Source organism: Anomaloglossus baeobatrachus, chromosome 3 (genome assembly GCF_048569485.1).
Source record: "Anomaloglossus baeobatrachus isolate aAnoBae1 chromosome 3, aAnoBae1.hap1, whole genome shotgun sequence".
Lineage (NCBI taxonomy): Eukaryota > Metazoa > Chordata > Amphibia > Anura > Aromobatidae > Anomaloglossus > Anomaloglossus baeobatrachus.
In genome coordinates, this window is record NC_134355.1 from 584,391,710 (window position 1) to 584,417,614 (window position 25,905).

Below are 25,905 nucleotides of genomic sequence, written 5' to 3' on the forward strand. Positions count from 1 at the left end.
TTTTAGAGTGACGTGAAAGTTTTCGTCTCCCTCACAAACATTCCAGACGTACATGACACATTTCTCTATTTGTCCTGGTAATTCAGCACTTTGCCTAAACTTTTTGTTGCAGTGAGCACTTTCTGCCACTAGATGGCAGTATGTGGCCAGTAGAAGGCAGGGGATTTGTTCCTACAGGTCAATGTAAGTAATTTTCTTTCAACAATAGCAGGGAAAGGAGGGGCTCCTATTGATTGGAGAAGGGGGGTGCGTGTTCCTTGTGCTCTTTGATTGGCTGGGAGGTGTGAGGGGTGTGTAGAATTCAGACAGGATGAAAAAGGAGGGGGATTTGGAAGAGGGGAGTTGTGTGAGTGGGGGGTGAGCTCTCCCCCCCCTCTCAGTCTCAGTGCCTGTGCTCCTTCAGTGAACACTTTACTACTGCTTGCAATGTGAACCTGGGACAGGCTGATTACAATCCCCACACCCCACACCAACATGCACACACACATGCACTCACATCCATGCACACATCCCCTGGCTGGTGCACCCTGATCACACTCCGGCTGTCATGCATGCACACACATCTCTCCAGACAGTGCAGCAAAAAGCATCTCCAACCTGGGACGTAAAAGATGCTCATCAGCGAGAAAACTGGACCAATCTATGCCAAATACGGATTTAATACTGCCATCAGGGGGGCGCCCTGAAGATTTTGGGCTGCAGCTTCCTATTGTTATACTATGTTTCTTTACTTGTGAACATTTATGTTGATTATTTTTGGTATAAAGTAACCTCTTCACATCCCACCATGGAACTAAACTGGATGCTGCTCTTATCTCTGGTTTGGCAAGTTCAAGCTGTGGAAGGTAAGGCTGGCTGATTTTTTTTTTGGGGAGGGGGGGACCAAATATGAACAGAAAGGGTTAAGCAGTGTCAGATTTGGGGGGGGGCGGTGTTCGTGATCCGTCGGCCTTTCTTTGTATCGTGGAATCACAATATTTTGATAGGAAGGCAACAGCAGGTGAAGCTGCCTGCTCAGACCGCAGGCGTAGAGTGCAAGCTCTTCAGCCCAGGGAGGCTCAGCGCATCGCGGAGTGTTGACACAAATACTAAGTTATGTTGTCTCGTACCGGGTTGCAGGCAGCGGAGGTGTTTACATGCATCTCAATGGGAAGCACCTGTTATATGGATGCAACAAGGTACTTAAGTTTTGTTGTGGAGGAGACAATGCAGATTACTAATCAGTGTGCGCTAATTACGGGATTATTATTAGTTTCCTGATCGATGCTCGGATGGAGCAGATGGAGGCTGCACACACCGGCTGCTTTCCTTTAATAAAAATAAATGTTCTGTTTCACAGCTGCATATAACGGAATATAATCAGGAGACGGGGGGCAACTCTCCGGGGTGGTCTACGACTCTTCTTCCATTATCCGGCTGCTGACGCCGCTTTTCAAAGCCAATTCATTTGTTTATTAGATGGGGTGCAAAAATGAGGTGCAAATGTGCCATTTCTGTCTGTGTGCGGGAAGATGGATGGCCCCTTCTGTTACTGCTAAATCAATGTGTTCTTTCTGGCCGGTGCAGACCGTATTGACTGATAGATTTTGTTGTGTGTCCTACAGATGGTTATAGATTCTCACTTTCCATCCAAGGCGCCTCTCTCGGTACAAAGCTGGTAACTCCCCCCGCCCGTCCTCCCACCCAAAGCATAGCTTTCTCGCTATACACATTGCTTTGCCAGAAGAACGGAGCTGCATTGCAGTGCTGATTTTGTTTAAAAGGGTGATGGTGAGACGGCAGGAGACACCGGGGGGTGGAGGAGGGTCCTGAGGATACTTGTTCTGTGTCTAGTATGGTCAGGGTGTACCAGCAGCTACCCCAGAGTGTGCCGGCAGCTACCTCAGAGTGTGCCGGCAGCTACCTCAGAGTGTGCCGGCAGCTACGCCAGAGTGTGCCAGCAGCTACCCAAGAGTGTGCCAGCAGCTACCCCAGAGTGTACATGTAGCTACCCTACAGTGTGCCGGCAGCTACCCCAGAGTGTGCCGGCAGCTACCCCAGAGTGTGCCGTCAGCTACCCCAGAGTGTGCCGTCAGCTACCCCAGAGTGTGCCGGCAGCTACCCCAGAGTGTGCCGTCAGCTACCCCAGAGTGTGCCGTCAGCTACCCCAGAGTGTGCCGTCAGCTACCCCAGAGTGTGCCGGCAGCTACCCCAGAGTGTGCCGGCAGCTACCCCAGAGTGTGCCGTCAGCTACCCCAGAGTGTGCCGGCACCTACCCCAGAGTGTGCCGTCAGCTACCCCAGAGTGTGCCGGCAGCTACCCCAGAGTGTGCCGGCAGCTACCCCAGAGAGTGCCGTCAGCTACCCCAGAGTGTGCCGGCACCTACCCCAGAGTGTGCCGTCAGCTACCCCAGAGTGTGCCAGCAGCTACCCCAGAGTGTGCCAGCAGCTACCCCATAGTGTACATGTAGCTACCCTACAGTGGGCCAGCAGCTACCCCAGAGTGTGCCAGCAGCTACCCCAGAGTGTGCCAGCAGCTACCCCAGAGTGTGCCAGCAGCTACCCCAGAGTGTACATGTAGCTACCCTACAGTGGGCCAGCAGCTACCCTAGAGTGTGCCGTCAGCTACCCCAGAGTGTGCCGTCAGCTACCCCAGAGTGTGCCGTCAGCTACCCCAGAGTGTGCCGTCAGCTACCCCAGAGTGTGCCGTCAGCTACCCCAGAGTGTGACAGCAGCTACCCCAGAGTGTACATGTAGCTACCCTACAGTGGGCCAGCAGCTACCCCAGAGTGTGCCAGCAGCTACCCCAGAGTGTACATGTAGCTACCCTACAGTGGGCCAGCAGCTACCCTAGAGTGTGCCGGCAGCTACCCCAGAGTGTACATGTAGCTACCCTACAGTGTGCCGGCAGCTACCCCAGAGTGTGCCGGCAGCTACCCCAGAGTATGCCGGCAGTTACCCCAGAGCGTGCCTGCAGTTACCCCAGAGCGTGCCTGCAACTACCCCAGAATGTGCCGTCAGCTACCCCAGAGTGTGCCGTCAGCTACCCCAGAGTGTGCCGTCAGCTACCCCAGAGTGTGACAGCAGCTACCCCAGAGTGTACATGTAGCTACCCTACAGTGGGCCAGCAGCTACCCCAGAGTGTGCCAGCAGCTACCCCAGAGTGTACATGTAGCTACCCTACAGTGGGCCAGCAGCTACCCTAGAGTGTGCCGGCAGCTACCCCAGAGTGTACATGTAGCTACCCTACAGTGTGCCGGCAGCTACCCCAGAGTGTGCCGGCAGCTACCCCAGAGTATGCCGGCAGTTACCCCAGAGCGTGCCTGCAGTTACCCCAGAGCGTGCCTGCAACTACCCCAGAATGTGCCGGCAGCTACCCCAGAGTGTACCTGCAGCTACCCCAGAATGTGCCGCCACCTACCTCAAGGAGTACCGACAGCTGCCCCAGGGTGTCCCATCAGCTACCCCAGGGTGTGCCGGTAGCTGCCGCAGGGTGTGTCGGCTGCTACCCCATGGTGTGCCGGCTGCTACCCCATGGTGTGCAGGCTGCAAGCGCAGGATGTGCCGGTTGCTACCCCAAGGTGTGCCGGTTGCTACCCCAGGGTGTGCCAGCAGCTACCCCAGGGTATGCCGGCAGCTACCTTAGGGTGTGCCAACAGCTACCCCAAGGTGTACTGGCTGAAACCCCAGGGTGTACTGGAAGCTACCCTATGGTGTTGCACCAGCTACCCCAGAGCCAGAGTGTACCGGCTGATACACCATGGTGAACTGGCTGCTACCCCAGAGAGTACCAGCAGCTACCCCAACTGGTTTTAGGTGTCTACCTACAACATATTATTCTCTTTTCTCCTTTAAAACTCAGTCCTATTAAATTTAACCCTATCCTCGTAGCATCTCCATCCATACCTCCCCTCCCTCCACACTATTTGTTTCCTATACCGCAGCTGAATTTCTAAATTTCCTTGCTGTCCATCACTCTGTCTAGCAGTCTACCACTTGCTCACATATAGTCCTTGGCACGTTCTACACTATGTGTTACCATCTCTTTTCGTACATTTTCATCCATTTTTTTTCTGCCAGTTTTGATTTTCACCTTGTTTGACCCAGTATCTTCTCTTCAGATCTCTTTGCCCATCTTTTGCAAGCTGTTGGCACCTGTTTTTCGATGAGGTCCTGGAGTTTTTCTCTCTGCCTCCCTTCATGTACAATTGGTCTGGACATGTATATTTTATAGGTGAGAGCAGATCTAGCCCTGCACCATGTAGCGTTACCGTAAGCAGAGCCCGGAGCCAGGCATTGCTTTTCGAGACACAATAAACATGCAAGAATAATGAATACGAACAGATCTGCACCATTGTGGGATTTAATTCAAGCTGTGAATTCTTTCCCATTCGGTTATAGTTTTCATTTATAGAGATTTTCATATACGGTACATATGACATGCCTTCCAGGGATTTTACTTATATTATGAAAAACAGTCCGCTCCATGCATGCCCCTGGGTAATACAGCACTGAACCGTGCTTTACTTAACAGCTGGAGTGTGCTGGCAGGTTATTAATTATGCCCGACCCATAAACATTGAGAGGCAAAACCTATGGGGATGGACCTTATCTGACAACTGGGGTAATGCTACTACATTGCAATCTTCACTGCATTAGAAAATATCTATATTACTACAGACAAGGGGCAAAGCTAATAGATAGCAGAAGCTCCCAATAAATAAAAATGGGACATACAGTATATCGTATGTCTTAGACTAGTATGAAGGACCAACATTCCGTTAACCTTTTTCTGCCTGTACAACATAATGGGAAAATTGATTCTTTGTTGAATGGCAAACACATCCTTCTGAGTCACTAGGTGAAATTCTAGTTATTGAATTTTGTCATGTCTACTGGCAAATGGGTCGTAAAGGATAGGAGCATCATTATTGGGACATAACATAGGTGGGGTCTATGAGCAGGGAATGATCGGGGTTGTGGTTTGGTACAAAGAAGAGCATTATATTACCATTAAGTATAAGGAGACAGCTTGGCCCATGTACCAAAAGTCCTAATCCATTGCTCACCATTTTGTGCAAATTGTCTTTTCAGGGAGGAAGTGGACAATATCTAGTGCCCCCATTGGAGGTAGCAATCCTAAGGCCAGCTTCTCACTTGCGATTTTCTCGCAGTAGTGCAATGCGAGAAAATCTCGCATTGCACTCGGACACATGTTATTCAATGATTCAGCTCTCATCAGCGATTTTTTTTTCTCAGCCCAAATCGGACTGAGAAAAAAATCGCAGCATGCTGCGATTTGGAGAGTTTCTCACACGAGTCTCTCCAATGGAAGTCTATGGGTGCATACGGACCATCCTAGTGTCATGCGTTTTTCACAATAGATTTCACGCATGTAGCAGAGAAAAATGTAAATGCTTCTGTACATAACATTACATGAGTAGCAGCTGCTGAGGGTAAAAACTGATTGCACACTGACAGCACACTGACAGCACACTGATGACTAGTGAACTAAAATCGGCCGACTTTTTTTCCTGCTACTCGGACCGATTTTACACGCATAAATGTGATTCCAGCCTAAAAGTCAAGCGACCCTTTAACAAGCCTTGTTCTGGGACACCTTCCAATATTTTTCTGTTTTGTTACTAAGATGGCCTATTAAGAATAGTTAGATACTTAAACAGCGCCGATGGCTGACCGGTCAGGCCCGTCATGGCCACTATGCAGGTAGCACGCCCCATTCTCTGTGTTAGTCAACATTTGGCTTGACGGTGTTACCGGTTCACTTTGTATAAATACATCCATTATATGGACCATACAACAAAATTATCTCACAGGATGAACCAGACCGGTAAAGTTTACCTAAGTCATTAAATGTGTTATCCAGATAGCCCTAAAGACAGCTGATCAGATTTTGACCACGTCCATCTGATTTGTGAGATCCAGCAACGTTGTCTCTGCCTGCGCCTTCTCGCTTTCTGTGCCTTCATCCAAATCTGAACAGCTGCGCAGGCACAGAACTGTCTCCGCACACAGGAGCGCGGCGCGCACAACGGAAGAGCTGAATCTCCCAGCAGAATGCACGGACAGATTGCACAGAGCGGGGAGGCTGAGAGGCACAGAGTGAGAGGGAGCGGAGAGTGGATGTGATAAATGATGGAGCTATCTATCTAGCTGCTGAAATACTCTCTGGGCTTACAGCGTATTCCAAACCGTTCAATGCCAGCTGAGTGGAAGGGTTGGGCAGGGGCAGGCGGCTTACAGCCAGGCCTGTAGCATTAGAATTAGGATTCCTAGGTTTCTACAAGGAGATCATTAATCCTTCCGGCTTTCTTGTTTGTTTTAATAAAGTATGAGAAAATTGGGCAGCCCCGATCCATTTTTATTAAATGCAGTTGTTGGCCAGTTTAGATGGCGCAGATTTGTCAATACTTTGGGGTCTGTACGTTATGTTGACTCCATGGGTTTAAAAGTTTGTATATAAGAAAAAAGATATATAAACTAATAAAAAAAAAATTCCAGTATACTTAACATAAACTTTTCCTTTCCATTACTGCCCCTTGTTTACTTACACGATGATGTCATATTCCCAGGAACCAAACCCACGATGTCCACAATGACATCAGCGACTCGTGCCATATGGCGATCTGATCTTTGCTACATACATCTCATATCTGATGTTCCCTGTAGATCTAGGGATAGTTTCTCTTTCTGACCACATTAGGTTTTTTTCCTAAAATGTCCCAGTAATAGGTCATTAGCTGAAATCAACCCGGCCCATACATTTAGCTGCTGATTTGTGCTGGTTTGTAAGGAAAGGAGATACCAGGATTTATATAAAACTTTCCTTGTTTGGGGGAAATTTAGTCAAAACCTGAAAGCTGGATATCTGTATGATGCTCAATATTATATTGATCTTATCATAGATCCATGGTTGTCCTTCTGACATATGCTATCCTACCCTAATGCCATCTGTAAAAGATGGTAGAATCGATTTGCCAGAGCTCAGATTCACAACAAATGTGTTTGGTGTGTATTTTGGAAAATCAATGGGAAGAGAACATTTAATTTTATATTGTATGTGATGTGTAGTTATATATATATTAATCATATATATATATTGGAACGGATTGTCTATTCCACATGAAGAATCAATATGACAAGGGACCAATTGTGGTGGTTAGACGTATGGGTCAGAGCATCTCCAACATATGGGGATCGTGGGCGCCCAAGGCTCACTCATGTCAGTGAAGGATAGCAGCCTGTCTGATCTGATATCACTATTGTGACCCAAATTGCAACATCGCTACTGCGATATCGTCGGGGTCAAATCGAAAGTGCCGCACATCCGGCGCCCGGTAACGATGTCGCAATGTGTAAAGCCTAGATGCGCCGATAAACGATCGCAAAAGCGTCGGAAATTGGCGATCTGTGTAGTGTCAGTCAATTCCATAATGTCGGTACAATGTTGTTCCTCATTCCTGCGACAGCACACATCGCTGTGTGTGAAGCCGCAGGAGCGAGGAACATCTCCTACCTGCATCCACCGGCTATGTGGAAGGAAGGAGGTGGGCGGGATGTTTACGTCCCGCTCATCTCCACCCCTCCTCTTCTATTGGCCGCCTGCCGTGTGACGTCACTATGACGCCGCACGACCCACACCCTTAGGAAGGAGGCAGGTCGCCGTCCAGAGCGATGTCGCAGGGCAGATAATTGCGTGTGAAGCTGCCGTAGCGATAATGTTCGCTATGGCAGCTATCACAAAACATCGCATGTGCGTCGGAAGTGGGTACTATCGTGCTCGGCATCGCTAGCATCGGCTAGCGATGTCGCAGCGTGCAAAGTACCCCTTAGTGTCACAGCTTGCAATGTAGCCACAGACCGGTCAGAATACCCATTCTGACCCCTGTCCACTGCCACAAGCTCCTACAATGGGGACATGAGCATCATAATTGTACTGAAGAATAATGGAAGGAGGAGGCCACTCTGCATTACAATTCCAGCTGTTGGACTAAATACTACACCGAGAGTCCATTTGTTTTTGGTGGCACAAAGGCGATCTACATAATTTAAGGCAGCTGTGTCTGATGTACTGGCTGATTGGTGTGTGTATGTATGTGTGTGTGTATATATATATATATGTATATATATATATGTATATATATATATATATATATATATATATATATATATATAAATCCCTCACCAATAAACCTTCATATTTCTTGGATAAATGTGATCTTCGAATACCATATGGAAAGACAAGTGAACATTGACCCTTCCTCCCACACTATGTATGATCAGCGACATGGTGTTGTTGTCCATATCCTCATTTTGTTTGTAGGTGGAGAGCAATTAAGTCACCGTTGGTTGCTGTTAAGTATATACATTTTATTTCAGTGATTACATACAGAATTTCCCTTTTCTTGTAGTTAGGTAGTTAGGAATACTAAGATATGTTACTCATAAAATCAAAGAACTTGGACAACCATATACTGTTTCCTGCCAGTCTATATTGAATACTGATTTAAAAGGGGATTATCAATCCCTATGGTCTACTTATCCTTTAGAATTGATTATTTAAAGGGCGTCTGTCAGTACAGCACCCACAAGTCGTGGCCATACAGTTCAGTGCACCTTCCCATCTGCTTCTTTTTCTTGTGTCTCTGCTCTCATCTGGTTCTGGTAAACCCATGGACATCACTTAAGGAAGAGGAGGCATAGATAAGATGGAGAACAAGTAGGTGGGAAGGTTTACAGAGCTGTTTGGCCACGACTAGTGTGCACCTACAAATGTGCTTGGTTTGAACAGTCATTTTGTGTCTCCAGACTTCTTATTATAGTAATATGACTTAGAAGCTCTTGTTCTTGTTTGGTCAATGTGTTCCCATTTTCAGTATTCAATGTCCTCTATATGACAAGCATCAGATGCCAGCTGCCATTTTTTTTCGAATATAGCATGGTGAGAATACATTATTATGCCTCATTTTAAATTCTGTCTAAAACTAATAGGTGTGGGGATTTTTTTTTCACCCAGGGCCCATTTATTATAGAACCTGCCCTGTCCGAGAAGATGAAATATGGGGAGCTTTGTGACAAGGCCTTCTCACCTCATGGTGGGTCAAGAGTAATTTTCTTTCTCTAACAAATCGGCAGCTCCACAGGGTCAAAATCTATTTTAGTTTCTGAACCCTGCAAAGCCATTATTTTATACAAGGCCTCGAGTGTTAAGGCCATGTCAAATAAATCCCCATATAAAAGCTAAATGGACCCCTGCGGATGTGACATGTGGGGTTGCGGGGAGAGATTGGGGCTAAGTGTAGTCACACCTGAATATTCAGGTTCTGGAAAAATAAATGCGGCACATTCAGTGCGATATAATCTAATATATAAAGGAATTGTGGGAAATAGTGAGAAGTTACTAGGGCAGTAAATGTAAAAATGAATGGATTTCTTTAAGAATGAACTGAAATAGATCAACTTATCAAGTGCAAGTGTTTTACTGAGGTGGTGAGACAGATTTTTCTATGAAATTAGATAAGAATGAGTTAGTCCCCGTTGCCATGTGCACTGGCCGTGCGACTAACGTAGATCTTTATTGATTTGGACATCTGGACTTTATATTACTTCCCTTACCATCTGCTGAGTGCAAAATTATCATGCTAAGAAAATCAAGGGTTTTTCGTGTTCAAAAAACTCAACAATTATTCTTTACATTATTTCTAGCACTTGTAATGAGTAATTGCGGGGGGTTAGATAATCTTTATATATCCCATCCATCCATCCATCCATCCATCCATCCATCCATCCATCCATCCATCCATCCAGTGTGGACATAGACAGAAGAGGGCCCTGTGCCAAAACAGCAAATGGGCCCTTAAAGTAAAGTGCCTCATCATAATGCACAATTCCCCTTGCTTTAGAGGTAGAAATAGGCCCCCTTACCCCTGGGGCCCATGTGCGGCTGCACCAATGATATGTCTGCCCTTACATCCATCCATTCCTCCATCCATCCAGTGGCAAATATAGACAGAAGAGGCCCCTGTGCAAAAGCAGTAAATGGTGCAGCTGCACCAATGATATGTTCGCCCTTGTATCCATCCATCTATACAATGGCAGACATAGATGAAGAGGCCCCTGTGCCAAAACAGTAAATGGGCCCTTTAAATTGCCTCATCATAATGCACAATTCCGAATGTTTTGGAGGTAGAAATGGGCAATCTAGGTAGAAATAGGCGACCCTTATCTCTGGGGCACATGTGTGGCTGCACCAATGGTATGTTCGCCCTTGTATCCATCCATCTATCCAAAGGCAGACATAGACGGAAGAGGCAAGAACAGTATATGGGCTCTTTGTTCCAATAGCTCATCAAAATGCATAATTCCACACACTTTATAGTTGTTGGTGGGCCCCCTTATCTTATGGGCCTTTGTGAAGCGGCACAGGTTGCACCAATTATATGTCCACCCCTCCTATCTATCTATCTATCTATCTATCTATCTATCTATCTATCTATCTATCTATCTGTCTTTTCTTCTGATTGCTCCACTCCTGGTTTTGACTACAAACTCACCGTATACTCTATGTGTGCACATGGCCTTACTCTGTAATGGGCCAGCCATGCTACTCAGTCGCTTCTGAACAATTGTACCAAACTAACTTCTTGGTGTGGTAATCATTAACTTTACGCCAGCTTCATTACAATACAGGTGACATATTTTGCCAATCCAGTCATAAGAATTGGCGAACTTAGTTTGCAAATCAGACTAATGTAGGACATGTACATGTCTATTTTTTTCTTTTTTGTGAATTTTTGAGCTGCAAAATAAATTAATAAGTTAAAAGACTTTTTTACTACAAGGTGTCCATTTAAAACAGAAAGATGAAAAATACGGACTTGGGATTAAAGTCAAATGCTGGTCATACTCATTAGATGGCTGTCGGCCAAACGATGTTTCGACTGACAGCAATCTCATCCCACACACCGGAGCGTTTGCTTGGTCGAGCGCTCCTGTGTTCTCTGAGTAAGCTGCAGGTTGGCGGCTTATGTCAGGAAGAACAATGCGACAGTCCAAAATCAGACAAGCGAGATCAATAGAACATGTCTCCTGACCATCAGTCAGTAGGCACCACCACACACATTAGACCATCTATATCGATGGGATCAGTCAATTTTGGCCTAATGCGGCACGTGTGCCACGGTGGCTCAGTAGTCATCACTGGGGTCCTGGGTTCAAATCCCACCAAGGACAACATCTGCAAGGAGTTTGTATATTCTCCCCGTGTTTGCGTGGGTTTCCTCCAGGTTCTCCAGTTTCCTCCCACACTCCAAAGACACTCTGATAGGGAATTTAGATTGTGAGCCCCAGTGTTGACTGTGTTGCTGATGTTTGTAAAGCGCTTTGGAGTTAATAGCGTTAAATAAGTGAATAAAGACTGCCATACACAAGACTACTTGGCTTGGCCCAGCATTCTTGTGTTTTTTTACAAGAGATCTTCTGCCAAACTCCTCTGGCAGTGGGTTATCTACAAGGAGCGCAAACGGCCTTTTGTAAATCCAATGTGCCAGATCCTTCTCTCCCTGGACACCATCTGTCAGTAAGCCCCAATACATCATCACTTTCTCCTGACCCCTCCAATATCATGGGGCCATTAGAGGTTACACATTTTCTGGATGACTAGTGTCTTTTGAAACTTGCTCAACCTTCCTCTATCGCTCTACTGTATAACTTTTAGTTTCCTTGTGAGTCTTTCCTCTCCAGCCTAGACCTTTCTCTACATTCCTCATCCCCCCTCTCCCTATCCTTCATTCTTCTACTCCTCGGGGTTTCTTTCAGTGAATGTAGAGGCTTCTCCTGAAGCATATGTTAAGACTCTGACGGCAACCTTGCGTAGAGCGGTGGGGATGTGAGAGGCACACACCTTTTTTAAAGCTGATATAAATATGCCTATTTATAAAACGAAACGTACTTAGGAACCCTACAACCTCTCACACAAAGCGCGACTATGTACCAGGTCACAAAATAATCTCTTTATTTCTTTTTTGTTTCTAAATTGCATTGACATTGTTATTATTTCAATCCAGCTCTATAAGCAAAACTATCAAATAGAAGTAAAAGATTTGTTTATGAGATTAAATCAAAGCCAAGAGCATTTTCCGTGGGCTTGGTTAATGCGGCCTTTTGTTACAGTTTCATGTAGGTGGGTCCCATACGATGAGGAATTAGTATACGTTCTCTAGTTATGAAACGGATGAACGTTGGGTACAGGACGTTACTTTTCTGCCGGGTGTAAAATAGGGATAAGGATTAAATAATGAATAAGACTAAGTGCACATTGTATCTGCAGTTAAATAGATGGTAGACAGTAGACCAGCGGGAGGCGAAATAGACTCGTTTTGGCCTCGTTCTGGTGGATAAAGGGCCTATGGGAACATTAAAGTATACGCAGCTGTTCCCAGGGTAAGTGTACAGACACAATGTGCACTTAGACTTCGCTTATTTCGCTGTTAGTCTTGATGCACAGATGACACATGAGGTTCTCTGTGGTCCTGCTATGTATCTGTGTTCTGAACGACTTAGGAAGGATTTACTACTTCTGGAGCTTTCATCTATACCAATAGTTTAGGAGAGAAAAAAGCGGCTTGTCTGGATTGACTTCTATGGGGGTAAATTGCAGCATACGGAGGTGCGGAAAACTCCATAAGGCCTCTTTCACATGCCAGTTCAAAAACACACGTTTTGTACTGTGCATGATGTGGGTGTGTATGTGTGTGCGTGTGTGTTCAGCATGTACTGTCAGTGTGCTATCTGTATGACATCTGCATAGCACACAGACAGCATGAACTTCTATACTAACCTGTCCATGGTGCTGATGTCTCCGGCGCTGCTGCTGCTTCAGGTCTTCGGAGCAGTGCATATGCAATGAGCATAATGAGCGGGGGTCGGAAGCAAGTGACACCATTGATGGAGACATCAGTGGTGGAGACAGGTGAGTATAGAAAAGCATTTTAGTTCAGACACATGATTTTCTCCGGTATGTGTCACACTGATGTCACACGGATAACATCCGTGCAATCCATGACACCCGTGTTGCCGGAGAACGGACATGTCAACGTGTTGAGTACATGCACGTGCACGCAAACCTATTTATTATAATGGGTCTACGTGTGCCCGTGTCTCTGGTACGTGTGAAAATGACCTCAAAGACATGTGAAAGAGGCCTAATGCCGTGTTATAGAGCCATACAATATCTAGTGCGCCTACTGTCTTTAAAGAAGACTAATCATAGAAAATGATGAAAACAATATTGCTCCACGCTCCTCTTCTCATGTTTCCTATTAAAATTAGAGCCATATAACTAAACCTTATGTGTGTCAGGAGATCATGTTCTCCATTCTCCTCCTCTCTATCCTGAGTATTTATGAAAGCCTCTGTGCTGTGCCTGTCTGCTATAGGACAAAAGATTGAGAAGCCCCACCCCTTCACTTAAGCTCCGCCCAATTGACCTATAGCCAGGTCTAAGTGGATGTGATCAGCTGATTTAGGGTTTGTTCACATCTGCATATAATAAATTGGTCTGACTTTTTTATTCAGAAAGGTTGGACAAGTGAAATCTATTTGGTATTCCATATGTGATGGGAGAGCTATGTGAGTGTGCCATTTTTTTCTCATGTAGCATCAGTATGACACCCATATTACATGCGTTTTATTTTCACCAGCTATTATTCTACAATCATTTACAGTGTTTGATGCTACAGAATGTTAATGCATCCATAAAAATACGCAGCATGCTGAGATTTTTTCCTTAGGCCAAATACAGCTGAGAAAAAACTCGCAAATCAGTATTGTCTTATTGAATAACATTGGTGCAATTGCAATCCGATTTTTCCTACCGCATTTATACACAGCTGTGAGCAAACCCTGATCTGCAATATTTTTACAAGACCAGGCCTAATATTTCTTGTTTTCATAGTCATTCATTTCTAGGCTTTTTGTTACCCATTTTTTATGAGCTTTTACATGAGTTTTTAATGCTTTTTCCCCCCATTAATTTGAATGAGTAAAAAAATCTAAACAAGCTGAAACAATGGGCAGCAACTAATAGAATGGCTTTTAACACTGAGAAATGCATTCATACATCTTGGCTAGAATAATGAAAAGAGCATGCAGCACAGACCAAAAGTTTGGACACACCTTCTCATCTCTAGAACAACTGTTAAGAGGAGACTTGGTGCAGCAGGCCTTCATGGTAAAATAACTGCTAGGAAACCACTGCTAAGGACATTCAACAAGCAGAAGAGACTTGTTTGGGCTAAAGAACGCAAGGAATGGACATTAGACCAGTGGAAATCTGTACTTTGGTCTGATGAGTCCAAATTTGAGATCTTTGGATCCAACCACCGTGTTTTTGTAGAAGAGGTGAACGGATGGACTCTACATGACTGGTTCCCACCGTGAAGCATGGAGGAGGAGGTGTGACGGTGTAGGGGTGCTTTGCTGGTTACACTGTTGGGGATTTATTCAAAATTGAAGGCATACAGAACCAGCATGCCTACCACAGCATCTTGCAGCGGCGTGCTATTCCATCCGGTTTGCGTTTAGTTGGACCATCATTTATTTTTCAACAGGACAATGACCCCAAATACACCTCCAGGCTGTGTAAGGGCTATTTGACTAAAAAGGAGAGTGATGTGATGCTATGCCAGATGACCAGGTCTCCACAGTCACCAGACCTGAACCCAATCGAGATGGTTAGGGGTGATCTGGACCGCAGAGTGAAGGCAAAAGGGCCAACAAGTGCTAAGCATCTCTGGCAACTCCTTCAAGACTGTTTGAAAACCATTTCCGGTGACTACCTCTTGAAGCTCATCAAGAGAATGCCAAGAGTGTGCCAAGTAGTAATGAAAACAAAAGGTGTCTACTTTGAAGAACCTAGAATATAAGACATATTTTCAGTTGTTTCAAACTTTTTTAAATATTTCATTCCACATGTTTTAATTTATAGTTTTGATGCCTTCAATGTGAATCTACAATTTTCAGAGTCATGAAAATAAAGAAAACTCACTGAATGAGAAGGTGTGTCCAAACTTTTGGTCTGTACTGTATACAGCATGGGAGGAATAGAGCTATCCAACAGCATGTGTGAAAAATTCATAGGTATACTAGTAGATCACAGACTGATTATGAGTCAACAGTGTGATGCAGCAGCAAAAAAGGCAAACACCATTCTAGGGTGTATTAACAGAAGCATACAGTCTAGATCACGTGAAGTGATTATCCCCCTTTACTCCTCTTTGGTCAGACCTCATCTGGAATATTGTATCCAGTTTTGGGCACCACATTTTAAAAAAGACATCAACAAACTGCAACAAGTTCAGAGAAGAGTGACCAGAATGGTGGCTGGTCTGCAAACCATGTCCTATGAGGAACGGTTAGAGGATTTAGGATTGTTTCGCTTGCAAAAGAGAAGACTGAGAGGAGACTTAATAGCTATCTACAAATATCTTAAAGGCTGTCACACTGTAGAGGGATCAGTTTTATTCTCATTTTCACAAGGAAAGGCTAGAAGCAATGGGAGGAAACTGATGGGGAGGAGACACAGATTAGATATTAGAAAAAACTTTTTGACAGTGAGGGTGATTAACGAGTGGAACAGGCTGCCACGAGAGGTGGTGAGTTCTCCTTCAATGGAAATCTTTAAAAAGAGGTTGGACGGACATCTGTCTGGGATGATTTAGTGAATCCTGCTTTGAGTAGGGGGTTGGACTAGATGACCCAGGAGGTCCATTCCAACTGTAATATTCTATGAAAAATGTTGCAAAAACGCAGAATAAATTTGAGATGCTTCAGATTGGAAAAATCGCTTTGATGTGAACCATCAATCTGCAAGGAAAAGATAAGCAGCGTGAGATTTCAGGAATCTCATTCACTTTGCTGGTAATGTAAAATGTTTTTTCCTGCATCAACAACGCGCAACAAACAAAAACACAACAAAATTGCAGCTTGTGAATCGGGCCTTAAGGGGGTTTTACACGCTACGATATCGTTAATGTTTTATCGTCGGGGTCACGTTGTTAGTGACACACATCCGGCGTCATTAACGATATCGCAGCGTGTGACACTGACCAGCGACCTTAAGCAACCTCAAAAATGGTGAAAATCGTTCACCATGGAGAGGTCGTCCCAAACTCAAAAATTGGTAAGGGTTGTTTATCCAGGTGGTTCATCGCTCATGCGGCAGCACACATCGCTATGTGTGACACCGCAGGAGCGAGGAAGGTCTCCTTACCTGCCGCCGGCCACAATGCGGAAGGAAGTAGGTGGGCGGGATGTTACGTCCCGCTCATCTCCGCCCCTCTGCTTTGATTGGCCAGCCGCTTAGTGACGTTGCAGTGATGTCGCTGTGATGCCGAACGCCCCTCCCCCTTGAAGGAGGGATTGTTCGGCAGTCACAGCGACGCCGCCGACCAGGTAAGTATGTGTGACGCTGCCGTAGCGATAATGTTCGCTATGGCAGCGATCACAAACAATCGCATGCACGAGGGGGGCGGGTACTTACACGCTCGCTATCGCTACAAATTGCTAGCGATATCGCTACCATGTAAAGCCCCCTTTACAGTTCCTTAAAGGCTGGGTTCACGTGTCCTGTAATAATTTGTTAGAATGGATTCTGCATAGACCTGTTAGCAAAATGATTTCTGACGGATCCGTTTTTTAACATGGGAGTCTAATGAGAACGGACCTGTTAACAGATTGCTATTTATCTTCCATTTGAAACGGATCCTGTAAGAAAAAAACGGATCCATTACAAGTTTAAAAAAATGGATGGCTAAATAGTTACCCGTTAGCGGATCCGTTCTCCAGAGACTCCCATGTTAAAAAAATGGATCCGGCAGAAATCAGTAATTAAACAATGGACAAAAAATTGTGTTTGCACAACCTTTTTCCAATGGATCTCTGCAGGATCCGCTCTAACAGATGATTACATAATAATAAAATTGTATCAGTTAGAGATCGGGTTAAACATTAATTTTCATTGTATTTTGTTATAGTCTTTGGGGAGCAACACATCATAATTTTGGGGTTATATCAGGTGAATGAGTGCTCAGCTGGTATGTGGGTCTATACATCAGATATTCCTCACATTTGCAAGACAAAATTTCTTGTGTTATTTTCCATCTCAGTAGACCGTATACCAATCATACTGATATGCACCTGTCTCGTATCAAATATAACACCAAGGAGAGACAAATCAAGTTCTCATCCTTTAAAATGGAAATATATGGAAATATGGCTTATTCTGATTTGTTTTACCCACAGTACATTACAAAAGAAGCAAAACTGATAAGAATACAGGTTGAGTACAAGCAAGTCTGCAGTTTGTAGCATCATGAGTTCCCATTCAGTTTAGCCCTGGTGGTCCCATCTCTGAAGGGGTTAGTCTCAATCTGCTGATTTCTGCATTAGCTTAAGGGTGGCAGGTAGATGTCTGTTGCTTGTCTACTGATACCTGCCGGGGCACATGCAAAGTGGTTGGCAGATAGCCACATCCCAGCAGGTCTCAATAGACGTAATGTTAATTGCAAAGTTCTGTTCCCCTGATGTTTTAGCAAATAGAGCAGGAATAAGCCTTTATAGGAAATGTTTCAGCAGGTTTTTGCTACTTCATCTGACAGCAACATGATGTCGAGAAAGAGACTCTGATTCCAGTGATGTGTAACTTAGTTTACTGGGTGCAGCAGTTGTGACACAATCAGAGTTCTTAGATGTAGACGGTAGTAGAGATCAGAAAGCTAACCACACCCATACCACAGTCTTCTGTGTGCATTGTATATTGACAGTGAGCTGCTTATCAGAGGAGGGAGCACGGTTGGAATTGCAGGACTTGTTGCTGTAGTCCTGGCAGTGATAATCTTTTAGTAATAAAATGCTCATTATATGTAAACAACAGGACAGTCATGTGATGTTGGTTCCCAACTCAATAGGTGCAATGTTAGCATCAGACTCTGTTCACACTGCAGAGTATGACAAGCAACCTGATGTCTCCTAGTTGTTCAGCCAGAGCTGGGCGTCAGCTATTTTATGTCCGCTATTTCTCAGTCTTGCAGGAGTTAATTCCTGCTGACCTGGGGAACTCAGCTAGGAGCTCAGTTTGTTAATTACCATTCACAGTCGTCTCCCTCTTATATAAGATTTTGATTCTGCTACTCAGAGCTGATAATAGCTACAGCTTGTGCAGCGATTCCGGTCTTAGTGGTGAACCGATCTTTGGTGATCTGTGGTGTGCTATACTGTGTGGTGCGGAAGTTTCCTGGTTGTTAGTTTACTTCCTCCGATTTACGATGTTTTTCCCTCTTCATGAATTGTTGCTGTGTGTATGAGTATTGATTTTTCCCCTGTCTAAGACAGGAGTTAGGGTCACGCTGGCGACTCAGACCTCGCTACTATCAAACGTACCTCTGAGGTAAGGGACAGCACAGGCTCCCCAGTCTGAGGGCCAGCTTAGGTATCCCTGTCCAGTCATCTCATCCCCATGACAAGGACACAGCTTAATAAGTGACACATGGCTGAAATCAGTGTCTCAAACCAAATCTCCTGTTGTCCTCAGATTACATAGCAAAAACCTGCTGACAGATTCCCTTTAAATTCAGGAAACACAACAGATTGTTCAGAGTTTTACTGTTTTTACCCCAGAAACAGCACATTTGTCCTCTCCTGTGTCTGGTGTTTCACATCAAACGTTTTTTTCTTTAATGCAGATACAAAATATGAGTGTGATGTGGGCTGACAGCCTTATCATGCATAACTACTTGATAGGTGTCAAGGATTTTATATCTACTGGTAATTTTGTTATAATGGATATTGTTCAGTCATGGTTTTGCACATTTACCATTATTAGGGATGTCCTTTTGGATTTGACTTGACTTGAATAATCTTAATGTGTTTAGTAGCACAGAATGGACAGACTTAAAGAATGATTAGAATGACTTGTGAATAAGTGTTTCACTTAAAGGGGTTGTCCACTACTATTTTTTTTAATGGTCAAAATTACTACTAATTAACTGCCAATCTGCTGGTACCTCTGCAAAGGTCTCTACCCCCTACTTGTCTTTTGGCTTCCTCTTCCCGTTTGTACAACCCATAACTACTGCAGCCAATCAGTGACCACATCTGTGACCAACCCATCATTGCTCTGGTCAGTGATTGGCTTGAGCAGTCACATGTCTGTACAATGAAAACAGGATCTAAAGACATTAGCGTTCATTGAGAAATGGGAATACATCAGTTTTTAAGCACATTTACCCATATTTTGGCTTGGCTTCAGATAATTCGTGTGATTGTTTTTAGCGAGTCCATCAGTATCATTAATAAAAGACAAATGTGCCTGGAATCATCTGATGTTCCCCACGAGACCATCTCATCATAGGCTACATACTATACTAATGTTAATTACTGCAGAAGGAAAGACTTTGGGAATGATTCACTATTGCATTACAAGGGTTAATCCCATCTTGGAGGAGCGTTATATATTTAATAATGATGAGGAGGAGGAAGGGCATAGAGGAAATCATTTAAAGGCTTCTTAGCAGATTTGGACTAGAATCAAGTTCTGCTCATTAAACATTTGCTGTCAGAGATGTCATGCTTGTTTTATGGGCCCCTGTGGCTAGGATCGGGTTTGAAGATTACCAGAAAATAAAGATGAATGTTGCTTGAAATAAAAGGAAAGCAAATAGCCATGACATTGAACGTTTTATTTTCTTTGTGCTCTAAAATGTCCCTTTTTTCCCCTGCGTTAGACCAGCAATGGGGCAACGTAAGACACAGAGAACACACTTGCCCGTATTTTCCCGAGAAAATTTCAGGTCCTCTTTTTGCAAAAATGATCAAAGATGAGGAAACCAAAAGTCTTTGTGTCAATGTTGCGATCATATTATTGGCTTGTGCTTCAAAAATGTAACGATTTATGGCTAAAAGCAATAATTGTTTATCGAGTTGTCTGGAATAATTTGCTCTTTATTAGCAGTTTTATAATAATTATAATAAATAATAATAATATCAGTTTTAGTATTTGCACGTTCTTCTATAAATTTTGCAAGTTTTTTTTTTTTTATTTTTTTCCTCTACAACTTTGCTTATGTGAATTTATTATGATTTTTTTTTTAAATGTCACATTTTTTGACACTTATTGCTCCACTCCCTGCCAGGTGTAAGGGTTTTCTGACGGATTTTATTATTTTGGTGCAAGTTGAAGACTAACGTCCGGTGTTTTAAAGAAAGTCTGAATTTTTGAGCTTAAAGGTTGAAGACAAAAATTAAAAGCAGTTTTGGATTGGAGCCAAATTCAATTTGATTAATTTGGTGCAAAAAAAGGCCAGAAAATACCACACAGCAAAAAAAAAAGAAAATGACTTACAATAAAAAAAAATTGTAAATGATGAATTGAACACTGTCCTAGTAGTGACTATGAGAAGTATAGCGCACAACGCGACATACGACAACACAAGGGGTACACCGGGCACACTTTAACAACAAGGGGCCCTAGCGCTAGTGAGGGGGAAGATGGTACACCTCCTTCACTTACCTGCAACTGTACCCTACACTTCTAGCCAGTCCCTATACATGTTTCGCACCTGTCACTGGGTAGGATACCTGAGACCCTTGCAGACCCTGTAATACCCCTGACTAGTGAGCTGGTAGGTAAAGGATGCTAGCTCCACTGCTGCACTAATAAAACACCAAGCAAAGGAAAGACAGACAGCTGCAGTCAGCAACAAGACTGCAGCTCACTCAGTAACTTTCAGAGAGGCCTCCACCAGCTCCTTCCACCTTCAGGCCAAGCATCCAAATGAAAGTGAATACCCGGCACCCTCTAAAAGGAGCAAAGGGTATATATAAGGACTGGGCGCGGTCCAAACCAGAAACATCTGGGAAGGTAATTTGTATGCTTGCTAGCAAGGAATACTGACATTAACCCTTAGAACTCTGAAAGAAAGCAAACTATGTTTAAATACAGGGGTGAACATTAGAAATTGGTGCAGGAAGGAAGGGTTCGGGTTCATGGAGAACTGGGCCGACTTCTCAGTCCGCTACAGGCTGTACGGTAGGGACGGGCTGCACCTCAATGGGGAAGGTGCAGCTGTGCTGGGGGAGAAAATGGTCAGACGGATGGAGGAGCTTTTAAACTAGGATCGGGGGGGAGGGAGGGTAGTGGAGCAAATAAGGGGATAGATAGAGCAGATAGAGACAGGGAGACGGTAGGGGTCAATGAAGGATTAGGGGGGGATGGGACATACAAGGAACGTAGGGAGGCTAGGAGTAATAAAGGTGTTAATAGGATTAAATGTCTACTGGCAAATGCAAGAAGTCTTGCAAACAAAATGAATGAATTGGAGACTCTTATGTCAACCATGGATTATGATGTGGTGGGCATTACGGAAACCTGGCTGGATGAAAGCCATGACTGGGTGACAAACATACAGGGTTATAGTACATTTAGGAAGGACAGGAAAGGCCAAAAAGGTGGTGGGGTGTGTATATTTATCAAATCTAACCTAAAACCTGTGTTGTATGATGACATTGAAGGGAAAAGCAACAATGTAGAGTCAGTATGGGTAAATGTACATGGGGAGGGGAATAATGGAAAAATGCTAATTGGAGTTTGCTATAAGCCTCCAAACATACCTGAACAAGTAGAGGGTGAAATGCTGGAACAAATTGAAAAGGCAGCTAATAATAATAATTGGGTTCTTATTATGGGGGATTTCAACTATCCAGACATACAGTGGGACATAGAATCTTCTGGTTCTGCTAAAAGCTGTAAGTTCTTATCTACCATTCAAGACCATTTCCTCTCTCAGATGGTAGGTGAACCGACCAGGGGAGATAATTTGCTAGATCTGGTCCTGTCAAATAGACCGGATACAATTTCAGATCTAAAGGTCCGGGAGCACTTGGGCACCAGCGATCATAATATGGTAAGCTTCAACATAATATTCAATAGAACATTTCAAAGGGGGAATGCTAAAACCTGGAATTTTAGGAAAGCTGATTTCAACAAATTAAGGGAAGAGCTTAAATGTGTAGATTGGGACAGAGTCATGGTAACTGGGGATACCGAACATAAATGGGGTAAGTTTAAGGATATACTGCTAGAGTCCTGTAAAAAACTTATACCCTCTGGTAATAAAATGTCCAGGAATAAAAAGAAACCACTATGGATAAATAAGACTGTACAAAGTATATTAAAACAAAAACAAAGGGCGTTTAAAATCTTAAAGGCTGAGAATACAGAAATAGCATTGCAGGAGTATAAAGATATCAATAGGCAATGCAAAAAAGAAATCAAACAAGCAAAACTAGCTACTGAGACAAAAATCGCCAATGACATTAAAATAAATCCCAAAATCTTTTATAAATACATTAATGCCAAAAGGAAAACAAAGGATAATATCGGACCCTTAAAATATAATAACAAGTTAGTTATAGAGGACAAACAAAAGACTGAGATATTAAATAGGCATTTCTCATCTGTATTCACCAAGGAACTGACTGTACCAGGGATCATTCAACAAGTGAAAAATCAAAGTCCACCACCCGATATAATTAATTTAACACAAGATGAAGTACGCCTACGTCTGAGTAAATTAAACATTGACAAATCCCCAGGGCCAGATGGCATTCATCCACGAATATTGAGGGAATTGAGCTCCGTAATCGACAGACCGCTGTATCTCATCTTTTTAGACTCACTTGTAACAGGGTTGGTTCCTCAGGATTGGAGGATTGCTGATGTGGTACCGATATTTAAGAAAGGTAAGAGGGTAGATCCAGGCAACTACCGTCCAGTAAGCCTGACATCAGTAGTATGCAAAGTTTTTGAGGGCATTTTAAGGGATGACATGCAAAAATATATTGCAGAAAATAATATGATAACTGACAAACAGCATGGATTCATGAAAGATAAGTCATGTCTAACCAACCTGTTGGGGTTCTATGAGGGGGTAAGTGCAAACCTGGATATTGGTAATGCAGCTGATGTGATTTATTTGGACTTTGCAAAGGCATTTGATACTGTACCACATAATAGCCTTATACTAAAGCTCCAGAAGCAAGGACTAGGGGACACAATATGCAACTGGGTAAGGAATTGGCTAAAAGATAGGAAACAAAGAGTAGTCATAAATGGTACATTCTCTAAATGGGCTATAGTCAGCAGTGGGGTGCCGCAGGGATCTGTGCTTGGACCGATTCTTTTTACTCTCTTTATTAATGACCTTGTGGATGGGATTGATAGTACAGTGTCAGTCTTTGCCGATGACACCAAACTATGTAGGATATTAAAAACTGACCTGGATAGTACAATATTACAAAAAGATCTGGATAAGATGTCAGAATGGGCAGATACTTGGCAAATGAGATTTAATGTTGATAAATGTAAAGTAATGCACCTAGGACGGAGTAATCCTATAGCTGCGTATACATTAAATGGAAGTAAACTCGGGACTACAGAACAGGAGAAGGACTTGGGTATTCTCATTACAAATAAGCTGAGCAGCAGCACTCAATGCCAAGCAGCAGCTGCTAAAGCAAACAAGATTCTAGGGTGTATAAAAAGAGACATTAGATCCCGTGATCCCAACGTATTGTTACCCCTCTATAAATCACTTGTAAGGCCACATCTGGAATACGGGATCCAGTTTTGGGCTCCACATTTTAAAAAGGACATTCAGAAGTTAGAGTCAGTTCAAAGGCGGGCAACTAGACTATTACAAGGAATGGAAGGCCTCCCATATGATGGCAGATTGAAAAAGTTAGATATGTTTAGCTTAGAAAAAAGACGTCTCAGAGGAGATCTCATTTATATGTATAAATACATGTGTGGTCAATATAAAGGACTGGCACATGACTTATTTCTTCCGAAAACAATACTAAGGACCAGGGGGCACTCACTGCGAGTGGAAGAAAAGCGATTCCGACACCTAAATAGGAAAGGGTTCTTTACAGTTAGAGCAGTCAGACTGTGGAATGCCCTACCACAAGAGGTAGTAATGGCAGATACTATAACAGCTTTTAAAAAAGGGCGGGATGATTTCCTCAGTACACAAAACATTGTTGGTTATAAATGACTTAGTGACTAAATGTAGAACTGGTGGAGGAAGGTTGAACTAGATGGACCTAGGTCTTTTTTCAACCTAAGTAACTATGTAACTATGTAACTATGTAACATGGCAAGGGCTTTCTAGCCCTGAATCTGTCACCAGTCTTTATTCTTCAATACATATAAAACATGCGGGTGGGTGGATGTGGGTCACGTATGGATTACGGTCGTAATCGTGCTTCTACAGGTCCTGACGTGCAGACGTTATCTGCCTCCACCCACCTGCATGTTTAATATGGATTGAAGAATAAAGGACATTTTTTAACAAATTGGTGAGTGCCAGCATTTTCTTTCTTCAATGCAATATATATTTATATAAATTTCATACAGAAAATGTTACAAAAAAAAATAAAACCTACTACCCTATCCATTTCCAAAAAGTTCAAACATTTCACCACATTGCTCACAAATGATTGAATTTGTATCTCCATAGTCAATGTTGTATGTGAAGTTTCGACTATAGTAATGGGAGTAGGGACTGTACAGAAGACCACAATCCCGACATTTAGAAATACTCAGTTCAGTGCCCCCTCCAATGTCATTTTCTGTAAATTCATAGGACACGTCTGAAGATAAATTTAGATTAAATTCCCCTTTAAGTAACGCGGTCACTGCAGTTTTCTGGTGCAGTCAGTGCCTCGTCTTGCAATAGGCAATTATTCCTGTGTGAATCTAAGAAAGTATACGGAGAAATCTAGCAGCAGCCAATTTTTCGCTGAAGCAGCATCAATCTTTAAAATTACTATTTTCTGTACCGGTTAGAGTCCAAGATTGGGGACATCAGAGGCCTTAGAAAGCAAAGGAAAGGATTGGTGACAGGTTATGTTTAAATAGCGCTATGCCTCAGTGGGCTTAAGAAATATTTGGCTAAGATTTCTTAGTGATTTAGAAAAAAAAAAGAAATGTCAAGTAAGCATTTCAGCCCTGCACAATGTAGACATCCAGGTCAGAGAGTTTTAAAGATTTCCTGTGAACTGTTCAAACAAAGCATGTTTATCTTAATGGTTTGTAGGTGTCGGACGATCCCCCGGCTTGTGCCGTGCAGGAAATATCAAAAATGTCTCTAATAACAGCTCGGAGATTTGTGGATAGCGGATAATGCTGTGTGTTGGCTTTGATAGCTTTATGAAGCCTCTAGTTATCATGTATGTGCACCTTTTTGGCTGAGTTTTCTTTAATGCGGTTTTTACCTGCCGTGTCACATATTTGTGCCAGGATTTAGGGTCATTTGCGTCATTGCCGTCAGTAAAGATTGGCTGTGACTTACTGCTTCCCCAGATTATGACACAATTATGACATTTTTCCAAAACGTTGCAAATGATAAAAAAAAACCTTGAGCTTCTAGTCCACACGGACCCTCAGCTATCAGCCTTTTATTTGTGGGGAAACTGGTAGGATTTAGTTTGCCTGCAGCGCCACCACAGGAGATATTAAACATTACACAGTGATTATTCCAATCAGTGGGTTGTCTACGTAATGTGGGTCCTCCAGTGAGTTGGGGCTCTTTGTAACTGATCTTCACAGTAGTGAGAAGACAAGGGTCCTCAACAGCAGACCTGCATATTACTTTTTGTCCTTCCGTGTGCACAGTCTTCAATTTTAATGTGGTCAGGCTTCGGGGAATCACTGTTACTTCACAGTGCAGGGGAGAGACAGCAGGCGGAATACGCAGGCGCTGGGATTCCGGCAACACTCCTTACATCACAGGTGCATACTAAAGAAAAGAGGAGGAGAAAATAGGGATAATGAAAACCAGAGGCAGGC

At 43.5% G+C, this 25,905-nt stretch overlaps 1 protein-coding gene across 2 annotated transcripts in view; it reads left to right on the forward strand.

The window, feature by feature from the left end:
* Positions 1-335: 335 nt before the first annotated feature.
* EPHB1 (EPH receptor B1) overlaps positions 336-25,905 on the forward strand; it is a 598,641-nt gene continuing 573,071 nt past the window's right edge. For both annotated transcript variants that reach the window (XR_012751721.1, XM_075341011.1), the window contains exon 1: positions 336-845. Coding sequence is in view for 1 of the 2 variants with exons in the window: in XM_075341011.1 (XP_075197126.1) it covers positions 788-845 (58 nt within the window). In the remaining variant the exon portion in view is untranslated. The remainder of the gene's footprint in view (positions 846-25,905) is intronic.